The sequence below is a fragment of the Pseudorasbora parva genome, chromosome 13 (assembly GCF_024679245.1).
Source record: "Pseudorasbora parva isolate DD20220531a chromosome 13, ASM2467924v1, whole genome shotgun sequence".
In the NCBI taxonomy this organism is placed as follows: domain Eukaryota; kingdom Metazoa; phylum Chordata; class Actinopteri; order Cypriniformes; family Gobionidae; genus Pseudorasbora; species Pseudorasbora parva.
Genome location: NC_090184.1, coordinates 19143704 through 19166572, shown reverse-complemented (window position 1 = coordinate 19166572; position 22869 = coordinate 19143704). Strand labels below are relative to the sequence as shown.

At 37.5% G+C, this 22869-nt stretch overlaps 2 protein-coding genes across 3 annotated transcripts; one reads left to right on the top strand and one right to left on the bottom strand.

Annotated features, from left to right (window-relative positions):
* Positions 1–1709: 1709 nt before the first annotated feature.
* On the top strand, positions 1710–21855 carry hnf1a (HNF1 homeobox a). Of its 2 annotated transcripts, none has more exons than XM_067413370.1 (10): positions 1710–2689; positions 5266–5465; positions 5567–5747; positions 6161–6363; positions 6529–6677; positions 7847–7988; positions 8376–8558; positions 8658–8773; positions 9453–9537; positions 21442–21855. In XM_067413370.1, exons 1-10 carry the CDS (start codon positions 2391–2393, stop codon positions 21477–21479), a joined length of 1596 nt encoding a protein of 531 aa, XP_067269471.1. In that variant the 5' UTR covers positions 1710–2390; the 3' UTR covers positions 21480–21855. The 2 variants fall into 2 exon arrangements, with proteins under 2 accessions (XP_067269471.1, XP_067269470.1); XM_067413369.1 differs by lacking the exon at positions 21442–21855 and adding an exon at positions 14518–14796.
* On the bottom strand, positions 14834–19832 carry c13h12orf43 (chromosome 13 C12orf43 homolog). Its single transcript, XM_067413372.1, has 6 exons — positions 19273–19832; positions 19136–19166; positions 18959–19057; positions 18767–18846; positions 18466–18553; positions 14834–15353 (listed from the first exon to the last, which is right to left on the bottom strand). Exons 1-6 carry the CDS (start codon positions 19370–19372, stop codon positions 15014–15016), a joined length of 738 nt encoding a protein of 245 aa, XP_067269473.1. The 5' UTR covers positions 19373–19832; the 3' UTR covers positions 14834–15013.
* Positions 21856–22869: the final 1014 nt, after the last annotated feature.

Sequence of the window (22869 nt, the reverse complement as noted above, 5' to 3'; positions counted from 1 at the left end):
GGTTTATTGCAGGGAATATCTTGGCTTATGGGAGTTTTTGTCTTGAGTTGATGTTTTCTCTTTTTCGTTTGAATATATTTGACTCCATTTTCTACTTGTACTTTATTTTTACAGATTATGCCACTACTATAGCACCTTTTAAAGCACATTTTTATTGAGTCAGTCTTATTTTCACTAGCACAGTTCTGGAAACTTTATAAGTTTACTGCAGTAATAGTAAAATGATCATATATTTTATGGAACTTTGATGTGAAGGCCGAATTTGACCACAAACAAATACACTCATAAAAAATAAAATAAAAAACAGGATGGAAAATTGTATAATTTTTTGGTATTCCATCGGTTATGCTTTTTTAAGTTTAATTTGGACGTGATAGTTGCAAGTGAATAGTTATTTTTAAATGGAGTGGAAATGTGTGGGTTGTGATATTAAGCGAGAGATGAAGTGGGAGGACTTTTTAAAGTTTACTTTACCCCTCCTCAGCCTCTGATGTCACATGCTTGATGCAGGCGTAAAAGCTCACCGACCTGCGATTTTTGCTTTCGACAACCATTTATAAGGTGAAGAAGTTTCATAATACCCTTTAATCACCAGAAAAACTGACAGAATCTTTTGAGCTGGTCACATTTTTCAACTTATCTGACAGAAAATTACACATTTTGTGGGGAATAAAAGTTTATTTATAAACTATTTATGTAAAGTAAAAGGCGTGATGTCACGCAACTGCTTTTTCTGCTAGTTTCAGCCCAACGCAGTAATCATGTTAATTTAAAGGGCGCCTTATGCGCCTATATTTGGGAGCACAACAAGCATACACTGCTTATTACATACACAGAAAGGCGCAGCAGCACATAAACATGCCAAATTTTAAAAATAAAAAGATTCCTCTCTGGAAAAGCAGATTTCAATTTTTCCGCTTTCGAAATCCGTCATGGTGTAAGCGCAATTGGCTTTTAAAGGAAATGGGAGATGAGACTCTGATTGGTTTATTGCACGTTATGCTCAAAACACACTCATGACTCATTAAGAGACTACTCTTTTAGACTATGCACTGTGCACGGTGATTATTTTTCCCGTCATTAAAATAACAAAAGTGGAATCAGACATGCCCTAAATGCACTTGCGCCAAGCGCTCAAATTAGGTCCCTTACAGTGTTCAAATTGTTAGTCATGGTAAAAATTTGCATAAAAACTTGAGGGAAACCATGATTTAATTTTTTTTTTTTTTTTTTATTCTCTAAGATTAGCAGTTTTAAAAAATGGAACCAATGGAATCATTTCTATGATACACTCTAAAAAATGCTGGGTTAAAAACAACCCAAGTTGGGTTGAAAATGCACCGACCCAACAATTGAGTTGTTTTAACCCAATGGTTGAGTTGTTTTAACCCAGTGGTTGAGTTGTTTTAACCCAGTGGTTGAGTTGTTTTAACCCAATGGTTGAGTTGTTTTAACCCAGTGGTTGAGTTGTTTTAACCCAATGGATGAGTTGTTTTAACCCAGTGGTTGAGTTGTTTTAACCCAATGGTTGAGTTGTTTTAACCCAGTGGTTGAGTTGTTTTAACCCAGTGGTTGGGTTAAATGTTGCTTAAGACAACCCAATTGCTGGGTAAGAACAAATCACCCATTGGGTTAAAACAACCCAATTGTTGGGTCGGTGCATTTTCAACCCAACTTGGGTTGTTTTTAACCCAGCATTTTTTAGAGTGTAGATTTTCATGGAGTCTGGAACAAGGGTGAAACAATAAAATCTATCAAATAAAATTGAAGGGCTCCAATAAATGTAATAAATAGCATAATGAAAAGTTTCCACGTTTTAATGTGATATTTTTTTTTTAAGTTGCAAGTTTTCAAGAAAAAAGAAATCATGCCCTAGTACATAAAAGTGCACTTTTTAAGAAACGCCATATAACAGTCTCAAATGTTTCATAATAAAGACTCTCAGGCAAGATGACAGTGTGAGTGTTGAATGTGTTTGTAATGTTAATTTTCACTGAACAGTTAGACTCTACACTTTGCCCTCGACACAGGCCGAGGCCAAAGTTCGCAGAGAGAGGGGGAGAGAAAGAGAGAGAGAGAGCGACAGAGTAAGGAGGAGGGGATGAAGGGAAAAGCAAGTAGCAAAAAATCAGAATTCAAAGCAAAAGGACAACAGGTGTCTAGACTTAATACAGGAGCAGAAACAGAGGAACGCTGGAAAACAAGGAAGAGAAAAGGATAATGAAAATGAAAACAAGGACTGTCTCCTGAACTCAAACCCTGAAAATCAGGTGATTACAGAGCACGTCCGATAATTGTTTTGCCTTGTGTGTGTGTGTGTGTGTGTACGTCTGTTTGCACACGAAGTTAAAGAAGAACACAGGCTGCTAAAACACCTCCGAACACGAGAGATGGAGGGAGGAGAGGGGAGGAGAGCAGGAGGAGAACGAAGCAGCCGGCTGTCGGCCTTGCAGGAGCAGCTGGTGTGGTCTCTGCTCGGCTCGGGATTGTCAAAAGAGCTGCTGATCCAGGCCATGGGAGATCTGGAGCGGGAACGGGCCTCGGCCGGCGCAGAGAGGACCGACCGGGCTGACGGCGAGAGCTCAGAGGAGGGAGAGACGGACAATCCCCCTCCCATCTTCCGTGATTTGGAGAGGCTTCCACCAGAGGAGGCCGCTAGGCAAAGGGCTGAAGTCGACCAGCTGTTGCAGTAAGTCTCCAGGTGTCTTCTTATGCACTTTCAATCAATCCAAACTTCATCCAAAACACACATGCTGAACTATCTAATAACACTTCAGTGCCTCAAATGTTGCTCTTCTAAAGAAACATCATAAAAATCTACCTTCGTGGTCTCAACTTAGTATTTCACTCCACAAAATCCTGTTTAAACCTCCTTCTTTTCACTGGCTCACTCAGGTCTTCTCTCTTCTATTCCTTTTCATTGGCTTCCTCTCTCCACTAATGCTCAGCTTTCCAACTGATGGGGTGAATATAAAGGAGGTTCCACCTTTTTTAGTTACTAATTACCCACCCTATTCATTATTCTCTGGCCATTTCTATCTTTTTAATAAATGAGCTACATCGACTGGTTAAAATTAACAGAGTGACATCGCTCTGTGTGTGTGTGTTTGTGTACACATGACTGTGGTGACATTGTAAAGATAGTGCTGTTGTGAAGCGAGGTTTGTTTGTTTCCAAATATGTGGCTCTTTGAACAGTGATAAAGATGGATTTGTAATGCACTTTATTTAAACATTCAAGGGGTGCTTTATATGTGCGAGTGATTTGTATAGGTCAAATGCATTGCAGTTGGATATGTTTTTGTTGCGTTGTAAGGCTTTGTGTGTTTGTGTAGCTTTCACAAGGGTTATTCTTTTACTGGACTTTGGCCCTGTGTCTCTTGCCTTATCTTACAGTGTAAACATTGCACCCTCTCTACCTCTATATTATCCTTCCTCTTCCCCCTCACCCTTCTCTCAAAACATTTTTTAAGTGTTTTGTCTTAATCAAGATTTTATTTTATTTTTAAAATAAAATGTTTTGAATATTTCATAGGGTAATTTACAGGCAACAGTGCCTTCAGTGCATCAGTTTCTTCTCTCCACAAATGCTCTGCTTTCCAACTGATGGGGTGACATACATACATACATACATTTTGGAAAGATTTTTATTGTTTTTGAAAGGAGTCTCTTATGCTCCAAGGCTGCATATTTGATCAAAAATACAGTAAAAAATACTAAATAATGTAAAATTAATTTATAATTTCCTGTAAAAAGATAATTTGTTATTATTATCAATGTTAAAATTATTATTGTTATCAAACTTTACAAAAATTGAACTTTTATTTAGCAAAGGCACATCGAAAGGGCATCGATAAGAAAGAGTAAAGACATTTATTAAATTAATAAATATTGCAAAAACATTTTTTATAGTTCTACAATATATATAACAATACTGCAATTTTGAACTTTCTATTCATCAAAAAAAAAAAAAAAATCATGAATTAAAAAAAAAACATTTGTCTTGGCCATTATAGGAATAAATTATATTTTTAATATTTTTAAAACATTAAAACAGAGACCAGTTTATTTAAATTGTAATATAATCACACACTAAATACTTATTATATAGTATTTATTTTTAATGTAGAGTTTATGTATTAAAAACTGAATTTTAACTGGTACTAAAATGACAATTTTATGCATTCACAATAATGTTATATCTAATGTTCTGAGAAATATTAAAATATTAGACAATTTTCTGTGCATGAGATAATATTTAATGGAATGATATCAAAATAGTTTGACCACATGGTCCATAAAGAGACACCTTTCTCTTTACAGTCTTTATCAGTATTAATTATGTTTATTGAGCATTTTATGTAACATTGAATGTTTGCATTTGCAAGTTAATGCCATTATAAGATTTCTTTTATACTTTAAACATTCTTTTTACATAATACTAATACTGATATCAGAATTTTCTTGTTAGTTATAAACTACTATTATAAAGATTGGTAGATTTATTTATATTTTTGGGAAAAAGTATCACCAAGGCTGCATTTATTTGATCAAAAAATTGTGAAATATTATTACAGTTTAAAATAAGTGTTTTGTAATTTCATATATTTTAAAATGTAATGTATTATTGTGATGTCAAAGCTGAATTTTCAGCAGCATTACTCCAGTCTTCAGTGTCACATAATCCTTCAGAAATCATTCTAATATGCTGATTTGCTGCTCAAGAAACATTTATTATTATAATCAATGTTGAAAACAGATGTGCTGCTAAATATTTTGGATGAAACTGAGATAAAAAAAAAAAATCAGGATTCTTTGATTAATATAAAATCCAAAAGAACAGAATTTATGTGAAAATATTTTGTAACATAAGTCTTTACTGTCCCTTTTCATATATTTTATGAAATTAAATGACCTTTGAATAAATGTATTAAATTATTATTATTTTTTATTTTGTACTGACCTCAAAATTACCTTTGAATAAAATGATTAAATTATAAATAAATAAAAACTACTGACCCCCAAATTTTTAAACGTACCTTTTATCTCGTAAAAGTACATATAGAATACAGAAAATGTGTGAACGCTATAATCACATAATTAAGATAGAAAAATAAGATTCTTGAAAGACAATTAAAATAAATCCTGAAATGTATAGGCACAAATGGCACTATTTCCATAGAGTTATAGCATCATGCTGTTAATGCACTTTTACAAGAATTTGTTTGAAGATATTCAGAAATGTATTAATGTGTTGGTGTATTAGAGAGGATCCCTGGCATGTGGCTAAAGTGGTGAAGAGTTACATGCAGCAGCACAACCTACCGCAGAGAGAGGTGGTGGAGTCCACCGGCCTCAACCAATCCCATCTCTCCCAGCACCTCAACAAGGGCACACCCATGAAGAATCAAAAGCGTGCCGCCCTCTACAGCTGGTACATCAAGAAACAGACAGAGATCAGCCGACGTGAGTATGAACATATTTCTCTTTTACGAGATTTAGTTTTAGTACGGTTTTGTGTATTAGAATGAATAGAGTGAATTAATCTCTCACACTGAATTATGCAGAATTCACCAATGCCACTCGAGGTGTCATGTCAGGAGAGGAATCCGGAGAGGATGTGAGAAAGGGACGGAGAAATCGATTCAAATGGGGCCCGGCCTCCCAGCAAATCCTGTTCCAGGCATATGAACGACAGAAGAACCCCAGTAAGGAGGAGAGGGAGGGCCTGGTGGAGGAGTGCAACAGGTAAATGAACACAGGAGTGAACTGCCATAACACAAATGGATTTTAAAGGACTATAAAAGATATGTTTGTTCAAGTAAAAATTTAGTTTTGTCAACATATTTATTTAGCCTCATGCCTTTCCAAACCCTTCTGCTGAACACAAATTAAGATATATTTTTAAGAAATCTTAGAAATTTCTTTCCCTCCATTGAAAGTCTATTTATATGAAACTCTGACTTTTAAAAGGGTTCATTAAGAGATCCCAAAAGAACTCCATATGAACAGAGCGGTTTAATACAAGTCTTCTGAAGAGACACGATCGCCTTATATGATGAACAGATTTCATTTAAGCTTTAATTCACATATAATCATAGAGCTGTCAACTTCGGTGAGCGGAAGCTGGGTAATACCGCTTGAATGCATGTGTGTTTTAGAGCGGAGTGCCTTCAGAGGGGAGTTTCTCCTTCTCAACTGGCTGGCCTGGGCTCTAATTTGGTCACCGAGGTTCGTGTATATAACTGGTTTGCAAATCGCCGTAAAGAGGAGGCCTTTCGCCACAAACTGGCACTGGACGTGCCCTACAGCAGCCAATCCGCTCCCTCCACAGGACAGACACTATCATCTAGTCCTTCACCAGGTGCAGAGTCATTTAAGCTCATACCTATCCATATACCATCTGTTGACTGATGCTTTGTCATTTGCATACAACTTTTTTTTATTGTCAAATAAGTTGATTTTGGGAAGATTTCTTCTTAAATCTGACCTGTTTTACCTACCTTTCTCTTTTATTCATTCACTGAAGGTCTGAAGTACAGCCAGTCGGTGCTGTGTGAGAGTTTGGGCACAATGAGAAGCTCCAGTGGTGAAGATCGGGGTGGCGGCGGCCGTCTGGCCAGTCCAGTTCAGTTAGAACCCAGCCATACACTCCTGGATGCACACCATCACAAATCAGTGAGAATTAATTACATTTCTTTACACATCACAATAAATCATTGAGTTTAAAGAAACAGTCTGTGATCACAATAAAGCTAGGGTTAGGATTTTTTTTATAAACACGTTTTGATATACTGGTTGAAACACATCCTCACATTCAGATTTTTGCGTTTCTGTCAACACTATCAACGGCAAAATTAATCTGCAGCAGTCAGGCGGTAAAAATAAGAGCTCTCTAAGTTGTTTATGTTCACTATTATTGTAACGTTACGAGCTCTGGGACATTAAGCCATTTAAAGCATCTCTCGTGACACTTAGCTGACTTTGCTGTGTGTGTTGCGTTTATGTGTTTTGGCATGGTTTTGGAGACGTTCTGAAGGGAGGGAGGGAATTAAAGCTTACAAAGCCTTAAAAGGTTTAGTTCACCCAAAAAAGAAAATTCTGTAATGAATTACTCACCCTTATGTCGTTTGACACCCGTAAGACCTCCGTTCATCTTCGGAATACAAATGAAGATATTTGTGTTAAAATTCAATGGCTCAGAAAGGCCTTCATTGACACCAATGACATTTCCTCTCTCAAGACCCATAAATGGCACCAAAGATGTTGTTACAAAGTCCATCTCACTACATTGGCTCTAAAATCATTTTATGAAGTGATGAGAATAGTTTTTGTGTGCAAAAAACAACAATTAATGACTTATATAGAGATGGCTGATTTCAAAACAAAGCTTCGAACCATTATAATTGAGTGTATCGATTCGTGGTTCGGATCGCCAGTCACGTGATTTCAGCAGTTTGCTGGTTTGACACACGATCCGAATCATGAAACAATACGCTAATTCATAACAGTTCGAAGCTTTGTTTTGAAATCGCCCTATTACTATACAAGTCGTTACTTTGTTTGTTTTTTGCGCACAAACACTATTCTCGCTGCATCATAAAATTATTGTAGAACCACTGTAGTGAGATGGGCTTTGTAACGTGACTTTGGTGTCAATGAAGGCCTTTCTGAGCCATCAGATTTCAACAAAAATAACTTACTTTGTGTTCTGAAGATGAACAAAGGTCTTACCGGTGTCAAACGACATGAGGTAGAGGAATTAATGACCGAATTTTCATTTTTGCTTAACCATTTAAGGCAAATGGAAGCTGAAACCTGAAAGAGTTTTTATTTTATTTCCTAAGGTATCTGGTGGCGGCTCCTTACCTCCTGTCAGTACCCTCACTTCCCTGCATGGAGTGTCTGGATCATCCACTGCCCCGCCAGGACTGATCATGGCCTCCCTACCAAGTGTAATGAGTCTGGGAGATTCCTCACTTCTCATAGGTATAATGCATATTAGCCATCGTGATTTTGCCAAGTAAGACTTGCTCCCGGGTCAACATATTTTATTGATCCTTAAACAACATTACAGTCTGAAAATGTAATGCTAACGCTAAACCTATCCCTACCCATAACTTCTCCCTAAAATCAGAGGGAAATGATAGGTAAATAACACTGATGTAGAAGCACCTAACACTGGTTGTAAGCCTAAACTTTGACATATAAACTGTAAACATGGCCCTCTGATTGGAATGTTGTTCCAGGATCAACAAAGATGATCCAGGAACATATTGCACTTGGTCAAATAATGTGCATGCATATAGTGATCTACATTAACAGTTTAACACCAAAACACTGCTAAATAATGTTAACACATGTCTTTTACTGCAGGTTTGACGTCCTCTCAACCACAGACTGTCATTAACAACATGGGGGGAGGGTTTACTACCCTTCAGCCAATCTCGTTTCAGCAGCAGCTTCAAGCCTCACCTCAGCAGCCAATAGCACAGCAGCTCCAGTCTCACATTGGCCCAAGCTCCTTCATGGCAACAATGACACAGTTCCCATGCCACAGTAAGTACTTAATTAGTGGTCCATTTGAATGGACAAGAACCATGCAAAGACCTAGTTTGTCTTTACCAAAATTCTGCTTTAATTTTGCGTGTGTTTTAGTGTATAGCAAAGCAGACCTGAGCTCTTACCCCTCCTCCAGTCTCCTGTCCCAGGCTATGGTCATCGCAGACAGCAACAGCATCGGGACACTGACTAACCTAACAGCTGTTCGACAGGCAAGAACCAGACACAATTTCATCACACGACCATGTTTACATGCACGTCATATTAGATTAAAGTCCATATACTGGGCTTTGTTTATAAATAAAGTTTACCTGCTCCAGAGCTCACAGGCTTATTCATGTGAACGTGAAATTCAGCATATTCTGAATAAACTAAAACATGAATTTACCCATAATTCTCTTTTGAAGATACACTAGTGTTCAAATGTTTGCGGTCAGTAAGGTGCATTAAATTGGCCAAAAGTGACAGGAAAGACATTTATAATGTCATAAAAGGTTTCTATTTCAAATAAATACTTTATAAATAATTTTTTTTCATCAAAGTATCCTGAAAAAAAGTCCCTCCATTGAAAGTCCAGGTATCAAAAACTTTGAAGATCCAAAAAGTAACTTTCCATATCTGCCTGTAGCACCCAGAATTGATGTAAATTAATATACTCTGTAACAGACAATAATCCACATAAGGTATAACATAATACTGTCTTTGAATTTCTAGAAACTGTATTTGTGACTTAATCAGGTTGTCACATTTCCATTATGCTTGTGTGTGAATGTGAAAATGGCCAAGAGATAAAAATGAGGAATGGAACCGGAATTTAATTGCCATGTAAAACTAGCCAATGTGAATCAACAGCGATTCTTTTAAATTATCTATTGTTTTCCTCCTGATCAGATTCTCACTTCAGATCCTGAGGGTCATACAGACACTCCCATTGAAGAGGAGTCTTTACATCTACAATCCACTTCACCAGAACCAGGTACACACCCTATGCTTACGGTAGCCAAATTCAGATTTTACTACTATGAAACCATTGTATTACCCATCTATGATTCTCTTTTAATTAAAGATGAAGTATGTTGTTTCTGCGACACTAGTTACACCTAGCAGAATTACAAAAAGACAAAGCATATTGACTTAAACATCACAAACACAGCTCTTACAGGTGCTTGTGACAAGTGGTAGGCCTACTCACTGCAGGGTAATGAAGTCCAGCACCTCCTCTCTGGATGTATAATGGGATGGATGGATAGAGTTGTGGGTAGGGTTAGATATTCTAGCTTAGAATTTCTAGGTACACCCATTAGGCCCAAATTACATTCGCTCCTCCTCTCCGGACATCTAGCGAGGAGAAGTTAGATGTAAGCTCTATCCATTTGCTCTGCAGTGCGCAACCTCTCGCTTGTGGAGGCATGTCTTAAAGTCTCCCTAAATCCGGCTGTTGCCATCTTGGAAAGGCACGTGACTCCCAGATTACTGAAAATGGGCAAAGAGGCTCTATGTGGGTGGAGCTGAGGTGCCTGTTTGTGGAAAACATGTCCACTAAGCTTGACTTTAGTGGTAATCCACCTGTCACTCAACTGACCACTCCCTTAATTATGCAGAACTTTAAAGCTTAATATAATAATAATAGATTTTATTTATACTGCACTTTCCATTCCAAAGAATCTCAAAGTGCAACAAAGGGAAAAAATAACAAAAAAATTAAGTAAAATATAGAATAATACATATATTATATAATATTATTTGAACGGATGACATATGAAAAAAATCACCCCCTTCACAGTTGCCATTAAGGGCAAAATTAGCTATAAAGACCAAAACTACTTTTTGTACCAGGCTGTACATTTTTTTTCTTCTGTTCTACAGTCGGGTATTTTAAAGGACAACTCCGGCTAATTTTTAGGTTTATCTTAGGTTTATCTATTAATTACCGTTATGTGTCTGAAGTTGAAAAGACCGCCATTGTGCAGCTTTTACCTTAGTTTGCCGACTGAATTTCCGCGTGCGAGTGAGTAGGGGCGGGGCTAATTTGCATATTATTGATTCTGCATAAACTAAATGAGATAAGGGAGTAGAGTTACATTCAAGCTATTTAAAGGCACAAATATTTTTTTTACACATAAAAACACTTGTAAATGTAATGTTGGTGATTATTGACTACAGGGGGACTTTAACAGGTAAAAGTAGGCTACTTACAATAAAAGGTCCAATATAATAGGACATTTTTAAGCTGTGCAATGTGTCATAAGCAGTTGAGCTACCGCTTTCTGTAGTGTAAGTGAGAGCCTCGCTTATAATAATAAACATCCAAAATTTTCGGCAAATTTTTTGACACGGTCCACAACAGTTTGAAGCAGAGTACGCATTTAAAGGTGTACATTTCAATACCCTGTTTGCTTCGATGTGTTCATGATCGGTTTAATCTTCGGAAGTCGAATTTGGTCTCCCACTTATGCAAATGAAGCTGAATTTCTATTCCCGCGTAGCGTGTGCGTGTCTCTGTCATGGTCCTCCCGACCCGCATCAGCAAATACCCTTTAGCTCCCTCTGCTTTAGTAGCCACGCCCCGAGCTAGAAAGAGACGGATGCCAGGTTCACACATTGGGCCTACTCTGTTTGCAGTACGTATTTTCCGTGTCCAGGTTAATCGGTTAGACTAGCATTCACAGGGCTGCGGCGTGCCTAGTGCCAGGATCGATGCGGTGCAGCGATTGTTTTGCATCTGTGCTGCACACACAGAATTCGCATGGTTTATGTTCAAAATGAACACAGGTCGACATGAAAATGTAGTACCATAAGTGCGTACAATTAAAGGGGTCATGAATTGAGAATTCCCTTGAGCTTTTGATATATAAAAGGTCATGGTAATATAAGAATATCCTGTAGGTTTCAGAGCTGAAAACTGCATTGTTAGTCATAGAAAAGATTTTATAGACTACCAGGCCCAGAAAATGTTGTGTGAAACTTGATGTTACTGTTGCGAAACACCGCCTCTACAGAATAATTAGCACGTCTAATTCAGTAGCCCCGCCCACCAACTCATGGCGCTGTTCGGATCACGCTAGCCAGCAGCAATAAGACTGCCGAAGAAGATAGCAAGATATTGTGGAAGAACACAGTCGCTGCTTAAGCTTCCTTCGGATCATAATATTAGGAATGTGTGACACTTAATTTTGTTTTAATGAAGTTCCAGCTCACGTGGGCAAGACATGTACGACTGTTCGCTTCATTTCACTGTGGAATTGTTTGTAAACAAGTCTCAGGTCTAGCTGGATTTGCAGACATATTGAGATTAAAACACAATGCTGTACCTTCTATATTGGATCCGACAGGAATTGTGCAACACACTTATCTGAGTGAAATGTCTTTTTTATATGTAATAGTAGTCCCGGGGCTGTGTGTTTTCCAGACGGGCTACAAAAATGAAAGCCCGTCGGCAGGCCAGTGCATACCTGTCAAGTATCCCGTTTTGTCCGGGAAAGTCCCGTATTTTACCCTTCTTTCCCGCTGTCCTCCCGTATTCGTATTTTCCCGTAAATCTCCCGTATTTTAACTTGCGTTATTAAAAAATAATAATACCGGAGTAAAAAAACAAAAAAACATTTCCAATCTGAGCGCTGTAAATAATCTCGCGATAACTGCCATCTGCAGTAGCCTACAGGTGGCCGTTGTCGCGAGGTTAGTGTGTGAGGTCAGATGACGACGAGTGACATCGCGGGGGGAAACAAAACAGAGACGGATGATGGACGTAACTAACGATAGAGACGGAAGGCACTCCTGCCAATAAACCCAAACCCTCGTGTAAATACCGTGATCAATGGGACAGCCAATGTAATTTTTTGAAGAGGAGCAGGTGAGGGACAGTCACGCGTTTTGTAAGTTTTGTAACTGCCACTTCATCATGTGCGACAGCGGAAGATCTTTTAAAGTGACAGTATTCACTTATAATGCAATGTAAAGAACAAAAGTAATTGCTCACTAAATATGCTCTGCTCTTGAGTAAATAACTTCAGTACCTTTAATAATGATTAATCTATATATAATTCATAACTTATGCAGTGCAAACTGATAACAATTTATGTATATTTCCCACTTGATAAGTTGTTATACAGATAGGAAGAGCACAGGTACAAATAAAATGTATTATTATTATTATTATGGGTTTATGTGAGGATTTAACACCCCCCCCCCCATATCCCGGATTTTGATACCCAAAAGTTGACAGGTATGGGCCAGTGAATCTCAAATAGTGAAATAATGTTCATTTCTTGGGGGCACGCATGGTTCACGCTTATCCACCGATCGGGCGAAGTGCAATAAAAAAATAAAATATTCCAATCAATCGCAGGTGGATGAGAAATAAATCATTGTGTTTGTTTAATAAAGATGTTTACGAGCCCTGTGATCGAACTAATCATTCCGCCGCTTTCAAAACGTTCCCTCCCTCATGTGAACTGAACTGACAGGGGAGCTGAAACTCATTATTTATGCAAATCTTCTCCAATCCTAGCAGTGGGCGTTTACTTCCAAGTCTCCAGTGCTACACACCCACCAACACAGCATTCAGGGGAGCCTCAAAACCAGTGTAGAAAATAGCCTATGACTTATTCATTATGTTTTTGAATGTAAAAACCACACGAACATCCTTAAACAGACAGTTCATGACACCTTTAAAGTATTATACTATTTTTCACAGTAGCCTAATCTTATTGCTAAGAAAAGCAAAACACTTACCAGTTGCAGCAAAAATAACGAATGCGGTAAAAATGATACATTATATCTTTATTTTTAAAAAATGTGATACACACTAGTGTGCACCATGTTATGAGCAGTGTTGGGGAAAGTTAAATTTTAAAAGTAATGAAATACAATATTGCGTTACTCCCTAAAAAAAGTAACTAATTGCGCTGCGTTGTTACTTTTAATGTAATGTAACATGTTCTCACCTGGGCTGGGTTTGCTTGTTTGTTTGTTTTTTAATAGCAATATAAAAAGTTATATTTTTGGTATATGTAAAGGCCGTCATACCAAAAGTGAAATGAATAAGCCTCAGGTAAAAAAAAAAAAAAAAAGCAAACTTACACCTGTTCAGTAGAGGGCACAATAAAAAAAACATTCAGCTGTTCAGCCATACTGGATTGGTGCTTACCTTGGCAAATAAACTTTATTTATTTTTTTTACAAGTGAGGATTAAATTCTAAATCCACAATAACACACAATGCCTTTCCACTTATGATTTTCTCAACATAGAGTCAGGAGAGCTGTCAGTCAATAAATGGAAAAAGAAACTTGGATATTTACTTGAAATAAGTAATCTATGTAATTCAAGTTGTAATGCGTTACCCCCAACACTGATCATGTGACATGCTAGTAGTCGGCGAACTACTCGGAACAAGGAAGCTACAATGGATGACGATCTTCTAATCAGTGAGATGGAAAAACGCAGTGTTGTATGACCCCCAGGAATTTTCATATAAAGATTTAAACACGAAAGAAAAGGCACGGGAGACAATTTCTTCGGCTGTTGGTGTAGATGGTAAGTTAGTTTAAAGTATTTGTGATTTACTTAAGTTTTACGTAAGTATAATGTTTAGCCACATGCCTGAGCATCTTAATATATAAACCTACATAGATATGAATCGAATATTGCGTTGTTTATATTTATTGTGTTTAAAGCCGCGGACCACAGCAAACCAAGCATGTGTTGCTCCTACACCGCATACGTACTACAATATGTACAGCATACGCACTGCAAACGGAGTATGTGTGATACTGGCGTGAGACATCTGAGCTGACCGCACTCAATGTTTAGAAGGTGTCTCTAGAAGGCTCAGTGTTTACACTTTTGGGGGATATAAAGCCATGAATGGCATTCTAATAGTAGTCAATGTACAATAAACTGGATTAAGAGAATGTATTTTATCATAAATCTAACAGTTCACCTTTAAATTTCTAGGGTCTTCGGGTAGTTTAGAGCTCTACCCTCAAACCCAGACAAGTGAAACCCATCCTTCACACCTGCTCTCCTCTTCACCAGGGGACATCGACCCTTACATCCCTACACAGATGGTCTCTACTGCACAATAGCTGCAGCTACTGATGACAATACCACGCCCAAAAGCTGCTGGGCGCGAAAACGAAACGAATGATGAACAATGATCTGTCCTTGTAAAAATCTTAACTGCTATATAAGTATTTGCTGCCTACCCATGCTGATAATGTTTGTCACAAAACCTTAAATTATGCTCAATAAAAGGACAGTTAAGTTGTAGTAAAATGTCAAAATAAACTTTACTTTATTGATGATTTTTTTGGAGGTGTTTTATAGCATAAAAATGCTAAACTGGCCAGAAACAGGTTCTTTACACTTTGCATTTAACTGTTAACGCTCAATGAAAGTCCATCCAAAAAAGCTTTAACAAAATAATTGCTATTTAGAACAATTAAGTCTTTCATTCATCATTGCAATTTCTGCCCAGCTCCAACTTTTTCCTTTTCTTTTTCTTCTTTTTCTTCTTTGTCAAATTCTCTACCACAGTTGTTTGCGCTTCTGCTCCTTCTCCATTAGATTGTTTCTCTGACACATTAATACTTTTCTCCTCACTTCCCTTTGTGAATGTTTTTCTTTTTTTCTTTTTCTTCTTTGTGACTGTGTCCTCCTTTTCAGACTCTACATTTGTTGTACTTTTCTCCTCCGTCTTCTCTTTGAGGGTTTGGGCTAAAGGGCCCAGGATGTCTGCCACAGACACAGCAGCTTCTCTAAGCCTCATCTCCATCTCACTGTCACTGTCACTGCAGAAATACAAGAAACAAGAAGCTTTAAGCATAATATTTATAGTCATTAAAGGTGCCCTAGAATGATTTGAAACAATATGTTAAATTGTTCTCTGATATCTACATAGAGGGTATGTGGCTTATTTAAGAGCAAACATTGTCCAGATACAGTTTTACAGGTCCATTTACAACCCTACAATTTGTCCCTAGGATGTAATGCTCTGGTTTTGCCTTATTTGGAAGAGTCATGAATATTAATGTTGAGCTCTGCTCTGATTGGCTTATTTCAGCAACTCACAGCAGTTCAGTTGTTCAGCGAAGCGGCTCATGAGTCCTGACAGAACACAGACCGATTGAATGACACTTTAAGCAGAACATCTCAAATGGAGATTGATAAAATGCAGCCTACTTGTTTATTGGTGTTTTCAGATCATCTGCGCACGAGTAATTTAAATCCCCCCAAACAGAGCTTTTCTGTGAAAAGAACACGTACTATCTGGTGTTTTACCTAACCATGTCTAATATGGCAACCATATGCACGCAAGCTGTCTCTCTCTCGCGCGCGCATGGATGATCTGAAAACACCAATAAACAAGTAAGCTGCATTTCAGCAATCTCATTTGAGATGTTCTGCTTAAAGTGTCATCCAGTCTAAATTTTAGACTTGTCTCTTTTCGTCAACGATATTGCATGTTTATATAACGTTAGTCACAATGTAGGCTACGCAGTGACTGTAATGTAGCTTGCTTAAAATGGGCCGAACAAAGGGACGATTTTGAAATAAATTGTTGTGGTATCCAATTATAATAAACCTCAACCATGACTGTTGTCATATAAAAAGTCCAGACGTCCCCTGCACAAACTGAACATGACGTGTGTCATGAGAGCCATTTTTGCCATCCTCAGTTCCGCCTGACAATGAACATGTTTGGACAGATGCAAATGTTGGGGGCGTGCATATAAATGATCCCCAACGCTTGCGTCACGGTTGGGTTTATGTTGAGAAGCACTTATTTTTCCGTAGTGTTTTTGATTCACGAGATTTACATATGAAGGAGGAGGCAATGGTGTTTAAGACTCACAGTATGTTCATTCTAGGGCACCTTTAATGCAACATTTATAATAAACTTACTAGCTTGTTGATAATAATGACAGACAAATAGACAGCACATTAAAATAGCAATGAAAAACTACTTTTCAACCTTTTGCACTGTGACATTTATGACAATTAAAGGGATAGTTCACCCTGAAATGAAAATAAAGCCATCTTTTACTCACCCTGCTGTTGCTCTGATGCCCTATGTCCTTCTATCTTTTTTCGGACCTCAAAAGCAGAAATTAAAAAAAAAGGTCCTGCATGCATTCCTCTATATAATGGCAGTGAATGGTGACCAGGCTTAAACTTCACAAAAAGGATACAAAAGTATCACGCAATGATACAGTGAGATGCCTGCCATATATGGAATGTGTTCAGGAGACATACTATATGGTTTTGCAAGAAAGAAACCTTATTCAGTCAAAGTACTGAGCTCGGCCGTTACTCTATGCACGTTCCTGTGATTGCGTGCGAGCTGTCAGCAGCTGCTCATATTTACTATAACTCGCACTGTTGTCATGGCACCCAGAATAAGTGCACACCCACCATTTTGAGAAATCAGTCTCAATAGGAACAAACGAGTCCTATGATAAGTAATAATACAATAATACTACTAATAAGGTAAACCTCCTGAAGTGAATTGTGTGTGCCTGTTGTCATGACAACAGTGCGCAAGCGGCTGCTGACTGACTCGCACGCACTCACAGGAACGCACGCGCACAGAGTAATGGCCAAGCTCAGTATTTTGAATGAATAAGGTTTCTTTCTTGCAAAACCTTATAGTACGTCTCCTGAACACATTCCATATATGGCACGCAATACTTTTGTATCCTTTTTGTAATGTTTTAGCCTGGTCGCCAACTCGCCATGCACTGCCATTATAATGGAGGTCTGCATGCATTTGAGGTCCAAAAAAGATAGAAGGACATAGGGTATTGGAACAACAGCAGGGTGAACTATCCCTTTAAACCTATTCTCCCTCAGGCATTATTTACTTTATTTACTGTTGGACTCTGACTTTGCCTTAAAGTGTTAGAACAAACAAAAAACGTATAGTATGTCATCAATTACTCACCCTCTCATGTCATTCATCTTGGAAACACAAATTAAAATATTTTTAATGAAATCTGTCCTTCCATTGAAAGTCTATTTAACCAAAAATGCACATAGAAAGCCGCTTCCAAAAGCGCAGGTCTCTTTCGCGCTTGAACAGACAAAAAGACAAATAAGTATGTCAAAACGATCCGCTTTGTCGAGTTAAAAAGTTTTAAATGTTCGCAAAAAATTTGTGAGGACATCAGATGTTTCAGATCCGCATCATATGCTTCAGATATTAAAGTGACAGCAGCCTAATAAACCCACTGCTGTGATGAAAAAACAAAAGACAAAGAGAAAAATCACTCACTGCTCTTGACTGAACTTCTGTAGCTTTAATAAGGATTAATCTACATTTAATACATTATTTATGCAGTGAAGTGTTTGATAAGTTTATTCAGACTTTAAGCCTTTTTCCTACCTGATACTTTCAATATATAAAATATACTGTCTTTATCTTGTTTACTACATTCATTTGGAGATGCAATGTGTAATTATTACAATTTAAAATATATTACAAACTTTAATGTTAGGTGCAAATAATCACAGTTAACTACCGAAAAAATATGCAATTGATTATTTTATTTTTTTAATTAATTGACAGCACTATTGTTTTGCTTTTCGATGTAAATAATCATATTTCAAGAAATTCAAAACTATAATGGCGAGAGTATGCATCTAATGAGTCTCAGCTAAAGGAAATAATCCATTTATCGGCTTTAATACATCCGCCAAATGTTATCGGGATAACCATAACATTAAAAAATGTACATAAATCGTCCGATATTGATACGGTGGCTGATATATTGTACATCCCTTGTTTCCAAAACTATAGTCTTGTGGGTTTGGACCAATATGAGGGCGAGAAACTGATGACACAGCTTTCATTTTTGGGTGAACTAAAATCGTGTGTGGATGTTCTATCAGACTCAAACTCACCTAGAGCTGGGAATTGGTCTCCTTTTAGGAGGTGGAGGTGATTGTTCCATCCATTTTCCAGAGGCAGATGTGGAGAACAGACGGAAACCTTTAGAAAATGACATGAAACATTCAGCTATTTGAAATCCAGATATTTTGCAGAGACATATAGTGGATATTATGTATATTATTTATTGTACATTTGTCACTTTGTAACATTGCATGGCTGTTATATATCAATGTGCATATATGAAGTATCTTAGATTTAAAATACTTTTTCTTTACTATAAGATCTCTATTGGCAATTGAGGAGTTTGCTTACCTTCTTCATTCTCTTCATCTCTGTTTTTGGACTGACCAGGTTCTGAGTCAACAGGCTCAGAAAACACTTCTGAAATGCACCTACAGTTAAGTGTGTTTGTAAACGAGAGTGAGGAAGAGACATTGTACTGACTGACAGGCTGAGAAATAAAAGATAATGACAAATATCCATAACATTTTTGTATTGTCTCACCCGTCTAATATGGCTCCTAACTTTTTTGCCACATGGGATTGAAACTCCGGTGTTGTCCCGAGCTCATTCCCATCATGCTCATGCTTTGAAACATCGACTCTGTGTATAAAAGTTAACCAAACTCGTGACAAAGTCATCACTGAAAATCATTCTAAAAGCGTTTTAAATTCGACTTACCTACGACTTTGTCTGGCGTTGTTTTCTCCACCTGTGTGGGGTAAAAGCAGCACTGTTATGAGATATCCATGTAATGTCAGAGCTTAACTGCTTATTGAACACATTTCTTCTCATATTCCCTATTCACCATGAAGTACCTTTCCCATTGATCTTTACATCCTGTGGTCCAAAGCACCAGACAGCTTCTTTCAGTCTTGCAGAGGTCTCATCATCACTGCTGCTGCTTTCAGGCATCATCAAGGCTTATCCGCGTTTTAATTTATAAAAACATCAGTTTGTAGCTATGAAACTAACGTTACGCAGTTAAGACTTGAAGCATGTTATTAGTTTACACTGGGTGTGTGACATGACGTGTAAACGCAGGCACAACGACAGAGACACAACATTACCGTAGACAGTTTCGGGAGCAATGGTTAAAAAGTGACTGATATACAAAGTGTAATTATCCACTTTAACTTCACATATTCAAAAACCAAAACAAGTCCACACCAGCTTTCGTTCCACATGTAGTTAAAGTTAAACCGAACAAATGCGCTCAGGTTGCAGCATCAAGCATACGGTGCTTTACTGCCCCCTGCTGTAATGGAGCTAAAACATGTAATTCTGGGGACAGAAAGACAGACAGTTAATCAACAGCTTAAAGTATTACAAACTAAACATTATAAACTTATCTAAATAAGTTTATGTTTTATATACCAATACCCGATGTGATTACCCTACCACATAATAGTCCATAATTGAACCTTTAAAACAAAATAACTTTTTTTTTTTTGTATAGTAGGCCTATCATATTTGATGCTCAAGGTTTTAATGGTTCATATAATATAGAAGAATACAGAGCTCATAATTTTTGAGGCCCAAAATGAGCATTAATATGCAATTTTGGTGCAGTTCCTGATTTTTATATGGCCAAAAAAGTCTAAGAGCTTGTAATGTAGATCGATGAGATCTTTACGACAGTATTGCAGACTAGCTTACATACTCTTCCGAAAATACACTTAGTATGATATTTAAAATGCATTTATGATCAAAGCTCTGTAGTTTTTATTGCAGAGGCAAAACATATAATGCAATGCAATAGTGATGACTTAGAAATGTAGCCTACACTGTCAGAAAAAAAGGTACATTTCAGTCACTGGGGCAGGACCCTAAGGTACAAAACCAAAAAGGTACTAATATGTACCTTTAAGGTTCTACTATGTACCTTTAAGGTACTAATTTGCACTCTTAAAGTACTGATATGTACCATTTAGGGGTGAGTAAGATACAAAGATGTACCTTTTCACTTTTGTACTTTGGGTACCGCCCCGGTGACAAAACTGTACCTTTTTTTCTGAGAGTGTACAGATGTTCCTCAAAAGCCTGATGCGTTGTATTTGATGATCACATTTAACATGATTTTTCACAAATCAAAAAACATTATGTGATAAAATAAACTTTATTCCAGTAAAGTTTCTTCTTGAAATATTACTAACAATCAGTATTGGGGGTAACGCATTACAAATAAGGTGAGTTATGTAATCAGAGTACTTTTACAAGTAATATGCAAAGTAACTTGTTGTTATAAAAACAAACAAACAAAAAAGCAAGCAAGCAGTGACAAAAAGTAATTTATAAGTAACAATGCATGCATTACTAAAATGTACTTACAATTAGTTACTTTTTTAAGGAGTAACACATCACTTTAAAAACCCTTAGAATGCAATGAAACCAAGTATTGGGTGTTTTATGTATTTATTTTTCACTCAATGCTTTGAAATGTCTTTGCAGAACGATAAATACTGCTATGACCTGTTGTAAATATTAAGCATATTTAGAAAAGCAACAGTCACTGTAGAGAGATTATTAATAGTCCTTATAATTATCCTCATCGCTATCTAGTATCTTCATCAGAATTGTCCTCATCATTATAGTCTTCCTCATCTACAGTCTCTTTCCAATAATATTCCAGACCATTATAATCATCTTTATATCGATCCTCATCATCAAAACTATCTTCATCACTCTCTGCATCAAAATCTCTCACTATAGTCCTCATTGTCATCATATTTTCCTCCTTTCTCTCCATAATCCTCCCCCACCACTTGTTCTTCATATTCCTCTCCATAGACATCGTGATCCTTCTTACTGTCTTCTTCCTTATCATATTCCTCTCCATAATCATCTTCCTCCTCAGATTTTCTTTCTTTGTATTTTTCGTCTCTAACTTTGAGAGTTTTTTTTGAGCACTGAAACCTCTTGTGGAGCCTCCATACTTCTAACCTTCATACTTCTAACATTATCTTTTTTCTTCTTTTTGTTTTTAGGTCTGAGGGTTTTTGCAGATCTTTTTAGACGTGTCTGAAGCTTGGGCGCGCGACTGCCATCTCCTACAAAAAGAAAAATTCATCAAGCAAATTAAAGTGACAATGAAATAAATAAATGCAAATATTTTTTATGGAATATTGCAGTATTTATGAATGCACTCGTAATATTTTATCAAAACAACCTTCTGACGGTGTGTTTATTGATGCGACACAGCAAAATCCTGTCCTACATATTTCTTCGAGGAGACATTTCACTGCAGAGCTGATGTGAAACAAATGGATCTTATGCAAATTTTTGTGTTGACACATGTGGGAAAAAAATTCAATCTGTGTCAAAATCAGATTTTTTTTTTGTCCCAGTATAAACACAGCCTTGGCTCTGCAGTGAGCACCACTTGGCCGCACTTACACTGGTCTTAAAGGGGGGGTGAAATGCTGTTTCATGCATACTGATCTTTTTACACTGTTAAAGACTTGGAATCCCATACTAAACATAGACAAAGTTTCAAAAGTTAAGGTGGACGTTTGATGGGAGTATTTCTTTGTCAAAAATACTACTTCCGGTTAGTCATAAGTTTCGGCAAGTTTTTTGAGATCATGCGCCCCCATTGACGTTAGTGGGGGCGGAATTTCCTTGTATGGGCCTTACGGACAATTCTACCGGAAGCGCGTGAGAGAGAGCGAGGGAGAGAGCGAGGGAGAGAGCGAAAGCAACAGGCTATGCCCATCAAAACGCTGGTTTGTAGGATGCTGGACAGGTGACAATTACACATAGCACATAACAATGTCACCAAAAAAGTGGGTTTTTGGTTGCCAGACCAAGACAGTCCTGCACAGATTCGCCAAAAACCCCGCGTTAAGGCAACAGTGGATGTAATTTGCTTTTCCGGATCAGCAACTGAGTTGGGCGAATGTTTATATCTGTTCGCTGCATTTCGGTGCCGACTGTTTCATAAACAAGGCCCAGCTTGACGCCGGCTTTTCCAATCGCCTAATGCTGAAGGATGGAGCAGTCCCAACGATAAAGGTCCTAACGTTAGAACCGCAGGCTGTGAGTAAGAGTGCTTCAAATGTCTGTGTCTTTGCCTATGCTCATCAAGTAGCCCAAACATGATCACGTATAGTTAATTGATCAATGGAGCATGCGATGTGTAGTGCGTGTACATTTGTTTAGCTGGCCACTATATGTGTAACTTTATGTTTGTGTATTGTAAAAGCACTCCAAACAACAATACACAAAGAGTGGGGAAATATGTTGAACTAAATAAGCGCGCTTCTTCATTCAAATGCGCTACTATTCCGTGTCTATCTATGTAAACACTAGCCTGCGGTGCAAAACCAGTCCGCTTACTAACGTTACAATTGTCTACACAAACCACGCGTAAACACACAAACACACGTGCACAACTGCACTTCCCACATGTACAC